The 12104-nt window shown below is 37.8% G+C and overlaps 2 protein-coding genes across 5 annotated transcripts in view; one reads left to right on the top strand and one right to left on the bottom strand.

Moving 5' to 3' along the window:
* The window catches only part of rbks (ribokinase), a 95878-nt gene extending 93683 nt beyond the window's left edge, over positions 1 to 2195 (top strand). For all 4 annotated transcript variants that reach the window (XM_074660952.1, XM_074660949.1, XM_074660950.1 and 1 more), the window contains one exon: positions 1909 to 2195. In XM_074660952.1, coding sequence (XP_074517053.1) covers positions 1909 to 2082 — 174 coding nt within the window. In that variant the 3' untranslated portion in view covers positions 2083 to 2195. The remainder of the gene's footprint in view (positions 1 to 1908) is intronic.
* A 14-nt stretch (positions 2196 to 2209) lies between these two features.
* Positions 2210 to 5217, bottom strand: mrpl33 (mitochondrial ribosomal protein L33). Its single transcript, XM_074660957.1, has 4 exons — positions 5080 to 5217; positions 4838 to 4856; positions 4632 to 4738; positions 2210 to 2828 (listed from the first exon to the last, which is right to left on the bottom strand). The coding sequence occupies exons 1-4, from the start codon at positions 5099 to 5101 to the stop codon at positions 2779 to 2781; spliced, it is 198 nt and encodes a 65-aa protein (XP_074517058.1). The 5' UTR covers positions 5102 to 5217; the 3' UTR covers positions 2210 to 2778.
* Between the last annotated feature and the right edge of the window lie 6887 nt (positions 5218 to 12104).

Here is a 12104-nt window from a genome sequence, read left to right as displayed (position 1 = left end):
AAGTTGTTTCAGGAAAAAAAAAAGGAAATATAAATGATGGTTATAGTGGGGCAGCCAAGCTGAAATATTCATAACAATTGTGAATTTTGCGGTAAAAGCAACAAGTTTGGTACAGATGTGATATGATATATGTAATGAAAAGGGTGCAAATTTGACACCTGAGGGCCATTTTGACCCCAGTAACCCGCCTCCTCAGTATCTTGTATCATGCTGTAAACCAACCGCCGTTTTCTATGTTATACAACTATATACATTGTTTTTAAAAAATAACAAAAAATTAAATTTATACAAAATAATAAATACAAAAAATAAACAAGTAAGTGCTATGGCATATAAAATTTAAAAAAAAAAAAAAAATCGAATCCTATTGGAGTTGGTACGTTGCCGTGGTGGATTAGCTCGTGTGTCTCGGTGACCCTGTGAGCTCTTCCGACAGGATCTTAGTTTCCTTACAGGTTCAACCAAGTCGGCTTGGTCACAGGTTAGAGACCAGACAAATATCAGCTCCCTTGCTCAGATTTTTAAGGCCGTTGCAAAAATAAAACATTGTCGTGTGAACCTAAAGCACCTATACCCACTAAACTAAACAGTTCTCATGTGATCTGTGACTTGAGGTTACCGGCAATCCTGAACTTTATCCGGCGATATCTCTGGCAGTTGTACAGCTAATAAAAAGAGAAATGCACCGATGGACTGCTGAAAATGTTGCCGTTTAACAGTTGTATTGATTGTCATTCTGTCATGAAGGCAAGGGGGTGAAGTTTCACCCTGAAGTGACCATGCTCCTATTATTTGGTTTGCACATTTTTCCCAGGTTATAAACTTTTAAAAAGCTCCCTTAAAAAATAAAGAGGGAAAAAAAACATGTCTGTGATCTTCTGACATCTGATCTAATCACCTTGGAAATCAACAAGAGTCATAAAATCAGTTTTCTGCAACAATTAGGAATATTAAGCACCTATTTGGCTGCCATTTCGGGGGCCAAATTTGCAGCGCACCGATATCAAGCACTTTTTGTATATTTTGTATTTATTTTGTTGTTTTTAAAAAAATAAATAATGTATATAGTTGTATAACATAGAAAACGGTGGCCGGTTTACAGCATGATACAAGAACTGAGGAGGCGGGTTACTGGGGGCAAAATTGCTGCCATGGCTCTCAGGGGCCAAATTTGCAGCGCCCCGATATCTATATCTTTTCATAACATATAAACCTACATCTGTGCCAAATGTGTTGCTTTTATCATACAGTAGAATGTCACAGGTAGCAGTATTTTTATTTATTTTTTTCAAATTATTTGAAGAGATAATGCACTGAACACTTTTGGTCTTTCTTTCTAGTTGGGTGAAAAATACTCTGCTTTTCTAAATATAAAAAAGATTGCATGTAACATCATTATGCATTTAAGATGTTTACATCTAATTTCTCATTCTGCTGGCATTATGAGTAATACCCGTAATACAGATGTTTCTCTGAAAGAGCTGACGGAGACACACTTTCACACACGCACAGTAACAGTTCAGTAACTCATCTGAAAGTAGTTGAGACTTCAGCAGCTTGGGAAAACCAGCTAACAAAATGCCATAGCACCCCCTACTGTTGACTGGTTATTGAATTTTTTAAATTCAAATTGAATTGAAAAATGTGTTTTCACATTTCCTCTTCACTCTTCAAAACACAGTATGAATCATTTTAAAACAGTAAAGCTTTGAGATGAGTCATATCATGTTTACATGGATTCACTTGTTTGTCTTGTTGCTCCTCACATACGCTCGCTGCAGCCTACTCACATTTTATGATTCTGCTGAGTAGAGTGGAGCGCGGCTGTAGGATTACACAGTGGAACAGTTGGAACCACAGGTGGATTTGTTTTAATAAAGCATTCTTGTAATATTGTTTTCTTCACAGGGTGCTGGAGACAGCTTTATTGGAGCGCTGGCATTTTACATGGCTCATTATCCCACAATGCCTCTGGAGGAGATGGCCCGCAGAGCCAATCAGGTGGCGGGAGTGAGCGTGCAGGCTGTTGGCACGCAGATATCTTACCCCTCCAGAAAGGACCTGCCGGCTGAACTGTTCTGAGAGCGGCGGATCAGCGAGTAGACGCCAGTGTTAATGGACCAAGGCTGGATCTTATTGACCTGGGTCACATGAAATGAGCTGCTTTTGAGAAATCAAAGAATGAGCAATATTATGACACTACTGAGGATTGTTAATGATGTAACCAATGTTATTTTTAATATAAAGCTGATCCATGTCTTCAATTTCACTGCCAATACAACAGTTATGTGATGACAAGCCAATTTACAACAGAAAATCTTAAAAGCTTTGAACAGTTTAATAACTGACAAACATCTTAACACTTAGCTTGTACTGCACATAATTACCTTAATGTATTTAATTAGCCAAATAGATCATATTTCACAAATTATTGTATTACAGGTACCTCATTTAAATGTATATTTGCATTCAAACACTTGACTGAATCTTAATCAATGATTACTGTATAATAGCCTCCAATGAATAACATCAGTATTTCACATGAGTTTCTTGTTTTAAATGGTGGTAGTCAAGACTGCCGGGGTTTTTCATCATGCTGAATTGGTGCAGCGGGGAGAGTAGAGGCCTTTTGACGGATCCCGGAAGAAATCCTCTGACAGCACGTCAGCGAGCCGAACACAAATGTTTACTGACGAAACACCTTGTATAATCCACGACAATAAAAAGAGTCTGTTTAAACCGAGCAGGTTTATGTTGTCCATGTGTTTTGGTGCTTTGTTAAATCGATCGGATCTTCCTCTTCTCGAAGAAAAGGACGTGCTTGTTCACTGCAAAGACAAGAAGGTAGATTTTGAATAGAAGTGACAGGGTCTGGATGAAATAAAAACAATGCAAAGACTAAGTTAACGCGATAATAACGTGTTGACGCAAATTTGTTTTAACGGCAATAATTTCTTTAACAGAGTAACGCAACTTGCGTTTTCTAATTTGTAGCGGGCTCAGTTTTAAAGCAAGAATGAAGACACCATATGAGACTAGGAGGAGGAGACTATAAAGCAGCATATCTGCCCACACGCATGTTGATAAGAGTATTAAATACTTGACAAATCCTCCTTTAAGGTACATTTTGAACAGATAAAAAATGTGGAATAAAAAAAGGATTAATTTGTGATTAATTGCAATTAACTATGGACAATCATGCGGTTAATTGCGATTAAATATTATTAAATATTTTAATTGATTGACAGCCCTAATGGGCATGCATTTTTTATGCATAATATTGGAGCTTGCAGCCAATATGATTTAGAAAGAAAACTGTCCCGGTAAACTTTTGTAAAATGCTAATTGACTGGAATTGTTGTCATCAATTTTCTTACTTCCAACAAATAACTCCTAAAGTTCATATCAAGTATCAGGTTATTGTATTTACCACTGGGATATATATATTTACATATATAAGAATTTTGATGAGACATTGTTATAATACATTACAGTGCATCATGCCATTTGAACTGGAATCCTATAAGGTTACAACAAAATACATATACAGACACTTATGTACTGTAATATGCTGGTTAAAATACCATTATAACCTTACCAGATTCATGGTCCATGGTAGTGACTTATGACATTATGTTATTCATCACAAAAATTATCACATTATGTAGTTATCCACTTTAGTGGTTTGCCCCATCAAACCTTTACTACACCATACAACAAATGAATAAATACGCAACACTTTTGATATTGTGCTTTAAAGCGACCCAACAGTCTGAATGCAGACATTTCCAATGCCAACTTCTTGTGTATTACAATGTAATTGTACTATTACTCATGTCACCAAAATAGTATTTTTTCCACTGACTGAAATAAGTCTAACTTTAAGGTTTCTCAATATGGAGGTTGTTGTCCCAGTGATCGATTCATTTGAAGTGATCTACACTGAAACAGCCTCCAGCACAGACTAATGCTTAATAAAAGGGCTTTAGTGTCTCAAATGTAAAACCAAAATAGGTACCTTAACCCATTGCCTTTGGTCGTGTCATAAATTACAGAAGTACTGGTCTGAAATATTATGTGAAATGGAAAAGATATTTGATAAGGATTTAGAAATGAATCCAATGTCTTTGATTTTAGGAATCCCAGGTACAAATATAACTACTGCAGCCAACAAAAGTTTATATAACATTCTTACATTTGCTGCTAGAAAAACTATATTATTACAGTGGATTAGTGATAAGAAAGCCTCTGCTCAAGGCTGGCGTAAAGTCATATTTGAGATGGTCCCTTTGGAATATCTTACAAATATTCTACATGCCAAAATAGATCAGTTCCACAATATCTGTCAGCCCTATCTGAATTATATTGGACCTGATCTCTCCTCCATTATCTCACAAGGAGTCTCTTGAACATGAACTCATATATCCTATTCCTATGACCTCCTATATACATGTTTTGATCTGAGCTGTACCAGTGTTTGTTTGTTTATTATTATTATTATTGTTGTGTTTGTGAAAATAAGAAAACCCAATAAACATATTATTAAAAAGATAAATAAATAAAGGGTTTTAGAGTGTGTACATGTGACATCTGCAGAGCTGCATATAAGCATGTGGTTATTAATATCTTACCCAGTGGATCATGTTTGCGCAGCACCATCTTCTCTCTGAGTCGGCTCCTCTTCGTGTTGAAGAAGTAGCCTGTTCCTGCAGCGCTCATCATCTGAACCAGGATGGTCCTGATGGATAAACAACAATAATACACTTTACAGGAACTGAATATCTGCAAGTTACACAGTGTTTGATTTATTTTAATAATCCCAGTGACTTCCACTTACTTTGATTTTGCTTTGGCCACTGAGTGATGAAAAAAGATGAGAGGATAAGTATTAAAATCAGGCAGTTTGATATGATGAATGCTCAGCAGACCAGACACACTGGCTAAAGGACAGTTAGCTCATGTTGACTAACAGAGTTAACAGCTGGCTTCATGGAGGTCAGCAAACTGACTTAATGTTTCCTCCGTTTGAGACAGCCCTGCATGCGACGGTTAAAATAACTACATACATTAAATACTCACAATTTGCGGTGGTAAGAAACATGTTGTAGACTTTAACCCAGCAGATGAAGACAGCAGAGGAACACAACAGTGCTAGTAGTCGAGGGGGTAAGTCACATTGGGAAGTCTGTACATCCGGTTTAACAAAGCACTTCCGGGTCCTCTTAAAGGAGCAGTTCAGCTGAGCAGCATTATGTGTGTTGGTCAGAGAGTCACAAATCAAAAAACACCAACATTCATAACGTTTTCAGCCATACAACCTTGTTTTTGTCCTTTTTAGGTCTTATTTGCATGTTTTGCAATTTCCTGCCTGCAGCCCTAAAACAAGCCCTTTTCTGCAGAATGCATCCATCACTTATTTATCTTATCTTTTTTTATTATATTTAGCTTACATTTCTGAACTCATAACCCAATACTCTGCATCAAGATTACTCAGATCTTCTATAATAATAATTATAAATTGGACTTATATTGCGCCTTTCAGAAACCCAAGGACGCTTTACAAAGGGGGGCACACAAAATCATACTAATAAATAACACAGAGGAGAAACTATAGCTAAGTAATTAAAAGAGTGATGTGTAGGAAGAGTCAGAGGTCACAGGCCTTGATGAACAGGTGGAGCTTGAGGTGTTTTTTGAAAGTGACCAGGGATGAAGTATTTCTTATTTCAGGAGGGAGAGAGTTCCAGATTGTGGGGGCCGCGACGCTGAAGGCTCTGTCGCCGAATGTTCTCAGCCGGGTGTCGGGGGGTGGAGAGCAGACCAGTGTCAGAGGATCGAAGTTTCCGGGATGGGGTGTAGGGGTTGAGAAGGTCGGTTAGGTACTGAGGGGCATGGAGGGATTTGTATGTGAGAATGAGGAGTTTATAGTTGATGCGGGACTTGATTGGAAGCCAGTGAAGGTGGATGAGTGTAGGGGTGATGTGCTGCCATGCAGGGCCTAGTGCAGGTGAGAACTCTGGCAGCCGAGTTCTGGACATAGGCTACTGGAGCCATTACAGTAGTCCATACGGGAGGTGATGAAGGCGTGAATGAAGGGTCTCTGCCACGGAGTCGGAGAGTGATGGCCGGAGTCGGGAAATGTTTTTGAGGTGGTAGAAGGCAGATTTAGTGAGGGATTTGATGTGTGAATCAAATAAGAGGGTGGAGTCCAGGATGACACCAAAGTTGCGGACCTTGTGTGTGTTGGTCTGGAGTCACAAATCAAAAAAACACCAAAATTAATATCGTTTTCAGCCATAAAGCCTTGTGTTTGTCCTTTCAGGTCTTCTTTGCATGTTTTACAATTTCCTGCCTGTAGCCTAAAACAAGCCCTTTTCTGCAGAATGCATTCATCACTTATTTATTTTTGAATTTTTTTATCATATTTAGCTTACATTTCTGAACTCATAACCCAATACTCTGCATCAAGATTACTCAGATCTTCAGACCAATTGCTATTAAATATCCCACGGTCTGAGCTAAAAACAAAGGGGAGGCCGTGTGTGGCGTTTTTCAATAAGTTTGTTGCTTGCAAATCCTTTGTTTTTTGGTTTTATTTGTCTTTTAATTCAGTTTTTATATATATATATATATATATATACATATATTGCTTTTATTGCTGAGTATCTGTTATCCGTTTTATAAATTGTATATGTTTTCATGCTGTGTACTCTCGTGTATTTTATTATTAACTGTGAAGCACTTAGTGCTTCACACTTTTCAAAACTGCTATTTGAAAAGTGCTGTCTAAATAAAGTGTATTATTATTATTATTATTATTATTATTATTATTATTATTATTATTATTAATAAGAGTAGGTAGACTTCAGTTATGTGTACACAATCACTTTTGTCATTAGGGATATAGTAGGCAAATCGGTCAGTAGAGACATAGGAGATATGGAACTGTCACATCCAGAAGCAGGCTACAAGTCAGGCTCTCGATGCACTGTGGACTTGAGGTGCCTTAAAATTGAGGTGAAATAGTCATAAAACCTTGGAAAAGAAATTGTGTCTTTCCCCCCATAGCATTAAGACATCACCAGTAGGGTGTGTGAAGTAGGTATATCTTCTACATCAGAATGTTATGTGTTGATCCCCTTACGAAAAAGTAGTATACTTCAGGTTTGTTTTATGAAGTGTTTGCGTACACAACTAGTTTACATCTAAGTTGTATTTTGTAAAACAACAATACTATGAAGTGAACTATTCTGCAAGAGAACTTATAGGTATACTGTTAGTTTACTAGTTATATACTTGCAGCCCACTTTTTAGTTCATGAAAGTACACTTTAAAGTACACTCTCGATAAACTACTAGTTTAATAGTTTTTACTTCAACTACTTGTAAGTTTTCTTAAACTTATAGTACTTGATTTATTTATGCATTACATAAAGAGACTTGCTCTTTTTGCTATTTGACATGATGTTTTGTGATGAGATTAAAAAGAATAAATAAATAAAATTAGTTTTTCTCGCATGTCTCGTTGAACGGATAATGCAAAAACGTAGAAAATTCTTGATGAATTGATTCATATCAAAAGTATAATTTTGTTAAGTATATCTCTGACGAGTACATAAAAAGTAAAATTAAAGCATACTCTCTTATTTTCAGTTAAAAAGAAGTATACTAAGAGCACACTTAATCACACACCTAATAGCACCAATAAACGTATTTTGGTAAAGAAAACTGTACCTAAACAGACAATGTTTGGTAACGTCTGCCTTTTTAAAAGAGTTTCACACTCATCTGAATGTAGGCTACATGTCAACATTGTAGATTTTAAGTGAATTGACTACATTCATGCATGTGGAGGGTACTAGAACAGGCCTATGCAATCTGATTATTTCAAAAGAACGAGTCCTATATTCAATGTTTGCTTGTCCACTGCTCCTGGTCTTTGTGACTGACTTGGAGATTTTGCAGGTTGTGCGTGTTTCAACATTAAAGGTAGGCTACTTAAGGTCTGAGTTGAGAGCATAAAGAAGAATACTATGATGATTGAGAGCGGAGGAGGAGGAGGGTATTTTTTCTTCCTGTACAGCCAGTTGGAGTATCTCCATTTTTATCCTACTAGTGTCTAAACAAACAATCTGTCTCTATGGGGCAAAGGGGCACTGAGTTCTTCCAGTACATGTTTCTTGTTTTTTTCGCAGTAAGACATTGGCGGTTGCCATGACAGCAAATGAGCATCTATTAAGAATGTACAACCAAGATGGGATTGTTAAATGCAGCTGTGGTGGATGTGGACGTAATCATTTTCCTTTAACAGATAGTCTCAAAGAAGGCTTTGTCAGTTCCAACCAAAATCTGTCCACAACCTCTATTTCCTTCTTAAATAATGATGCACATATATCCCTCACTCCGTGTACTGAAGCTACTTTTGGTTGACATGCAGTTTTGCAGTTGAATTCATCTCATTTTCACTTAATTAATTTAGATTTAGTCCCATGAATAAACAAAATAATTACAGCCATCATGGAAACATATTACAATGTTACTTGTTGTTGGTGGTCATCGTGTCTCATGGCCTCAGGGAGGCAACTCCGATTTCATGAATGGGCTGTAAGGGAGAAGATACTCTCTGGAATGTCCCTTAGTGAAAGCCTTTTTTTTCCTCAAAGTACTTAGGCAGATGAATGGGTTGGATACCAATAATGTGGCTTTGGAAGTCCCCTTAAAACCCTCAGAAACTAGTAACTTAATAGCCTTTTGTGTGGTGTCATTTTGCATGACGACGTATGGCAGTGGTTTCCATAAAAGGACATGTTCATAAAATATGTCAGAATGACATGACGAATAACTCGTTTCACTCTCGTGAGGTTTTACCTCTTAAGCATTTTGCCTAAAGCACCACAGACTCACAAAGCTGCCAGCATGGCAGTTGACTCGTAGTCTTGCTTGCTGAAAAACAGTTACAGTTTTAAATGTTTACTTTATAATATCAGTCTAAATTGTGTATCATGTATGCAGTCACAGAATCTAAACTCCGCTTCATGTCGTTTAACCTCTCCAATAATTATTTCCCAGAAATATTTGAGAGAACATGACCTCATTTTCTGCAGCGGTACTGCCATGTTTCAGTCTGTATTATATCTCTTTATTACATGGCTTTGTTGAATACTCGATTCTGATTGGTCAATCACAGCCTTCTACGGTCTGTATTTCTTTATAGCAGACCGTTGCTATGTGTAGCAGACCGTTGCTATGTGTAGCAGACCGTTGCTATGTGTAGCAGACCGTTGCTATGTATAGCAGACCGTTGCTATGGGCACAGTTCTGATGTTGGACTCTGGCGGACCATTTTTGTGTCAAATTATTTATTTCTGAAGTAAGTAAATGAGTAAATAAACACAGACATGGCGGATCCCATATCACTACAGGTGACATTGCAAATTTGTTTTAACGCCACCAATTTCACTAAATGTTAGAGAGGAAAAACTGGTCTGGCGATTTTCAAAGTGGTCCCTTGATCTCTGACCATAAGATATGTGAAAGAAAATTGATTCTATGGGTACCTACGAGTCTCCCCTTTACAGACATGCCCACTTTATGATAATCACATGCAGTTTGGGGCAAAAGCCATGCAGTTTTTTGAATGCAGTACAAATTTCTATTTCTTACTTCGCCTATTCTGAAAATGGTGTGTTTGAATATTTCTGCATATTGGGGTCCCTAAACAGTCTTGGAATTACATAAATTGGGGTATCACTGTAAAGCAGAGACTCTTGTGGATCCAATGAGCCCAACTGTATTCATGTGTGATGATGTTAGTCCCCATAGTAGCCATTTCACTTTAGTGAGACCATTTTTTAAAACTTGGCCTCACTGTATAAAATGACCTGCGGTGACGTCTAAGATAATCACATCCTCATGAAACTTTACAGCCACAAACTAGAGACCTAGGGCATTCAGAGGATGGATGGTTTTCCTAGGTGGATTGACAATAATGGGGTTTCTGAGCAGTTTCCAGAACAGAAGTGCTCACCATTCAATCACAGAAAAATTAAATTCTTGAAGAAATCTCCAAATGTCAAACGTTTTTTATACCAAATCACAGCATGGCATTTTCTATGATGTTCCTCTATCATGTTCCTTGGTGTCTTAATGTGGTATTTTGGAGGGATTATTGATAATTTTTTATCAATTCTAGATAGGTAAAAAATGGTTAAATTTAGCACCAAATCTGTGTAAGAAATGGTATCAACCCAAAAATTGCTGCATCAACTTATGAGACATAATAGAGCATGGGAATGACCATCATTTACTTTGATCATAATGTTCTAAACCCTTATACACTTTCACAATTTATTTAAATTAATTAATTCATTCATTCATTCATTAATAATTTTTTTTATTTCTGATTTATGACTAGAACAACTTTATTTATTTATTTATTTATTTGACCTTTATTTAACCAGTCAACTGAGAATTAATTCTCATTTACAATACTTGACACACAGTGCTGAGCTGCATCTCTACATTAATCGTCAGGTTCCCAGCTTTCAGATGATGTACACCACTTCCATGTGACATCTACTGCTGACCTGCTATCTCCTCCTAAAGACCCCCTGTACCCTCCCTAAAAGAGATTTATATCATTACTATAATGCTACAGTACTTTAAGAGAACTAATATAAAAACACTGAAGGCCATTCAGCTACTGTATCTCTCGAGCATCCGGTGTATTTTGGTGCACTCCGTCTGTATGTCGTCACTCCCATGCTCTATTATGTCTCATAAGAACAATGCCTGAGACAAGCGGAGTAAGAATAATGGCTTATTTTCCTTCACAGCTTCTCTTCATCAAAAGAAAGGAGATCCAGTGTGTGTGCGACAGTGCGGTCCCACTAGTGCATAGATTAGATGAAAACACAAACGGTAAGTGAACACGTACTAATGAGCCTAAATGGAGCTGTATTGGTAAACCCATTGGGGGAAAGCCATGCATTAAAGCGGAAATGAACATGAATGTTATTGGACAGGCCCGGGAGCGCTGTAACCAGGCAGGGAGCAGCTGCCAGGATGTGAGTGGAGGAGCCTGCGTCACTGAGGGATAATTCTGAGAAGGAGGCTGAGACCACTAGCTCCAGCTTCAGCTCTTCTCCTCCTCCTCCTCCACCACCACCCCACCCACTCAGCACTCGCCACAGCCACTCCGGACGTTAGCTACTACTCTTTCCTTCTCCCACTTCATCGCACTTATACTCTTCGCCCTATCTCACAGGCTCTTTCTTTTCATTTACAACCTATTATTTTCCAGCTGCTGTTCTATTTTAGACACTTGAGCTCAGGTTCTAATCCACAGCGGTTTACAATAAGTGAACAGGTATGGGTCAGTGTCAGTTTTGAGACATTATTATCAAAAAACAAAAAAATTAAAGGAGCACAAATCAAATTTGAGTGCTAATTAATTTACAAGGTAAAGGATAACTTTCTTATTTTTCTACCTGGACCCTCTTTTCCCATGGTTTTGTGTCTAAGCGAGAAAACTGCAGCTGCTAAACGAGCTATAATGTAATCATTTGGGGCAACCTGGCACCGTCAGTTTACGTCCACTTAAAGTGCTTGTTTTTGCCACTGACAGGCTCAGATTGTTATTCGTCAGTGTCTGACAACATTGTGGAAAGGACCCTAGAAAGAAATGAAACCTTTTTCTTCGGATTCACTTGATCCGGTCTGTTTGTTATTGTGTGTCTCCCTCAGAGAAGTCTCGTTCTGAAATCTTGCGTCGCCTCCACATTGTAGAAATCATCTAAATATTCATCCGTGACATTGAAAATCTTTTAGATAACACTAAACTTTCTGTAATCCAACACAACAAACTCTGACAACACCGGCACTTCTCTCTCCTCTCTCACTCATGTTTCCACCGTCGTCTCTTCTGGCAACAAGTCACATGACGCAATGACAAACGGAAAGGTAAGAAAAATGTATAATTTCTCTGTAGGGTCCTTTCCATAATGCTGTCAGACACTTAAAATAACAATCTGAGCACTTTTAGTGGACGTAAACTGACGGTACCAGGTTGCCCCAAATGATTACATTACAGTTCGTTTAGTAGCT

This window comes from Sebastes fasciatus, chromosome 15 (assembly GCF_043250625.1).
Source record: "Sebastes fasciatus isolate fSebFas1 chromosome 15, fSebFas1.pri, whole genome shotgun sequence".
In the NCBI taxonomy this organism is placed as follows: Eukaryota; Metazoa; Chordata; class Actinopteri; order Perciformes; family Sebastidae; genus Sebastes; species Sebastes fasciatus.
Note: the sequence above shows the minus strand (reverse complement) of the source record. Positions and strands in the feature narration are given on the sequence as shown.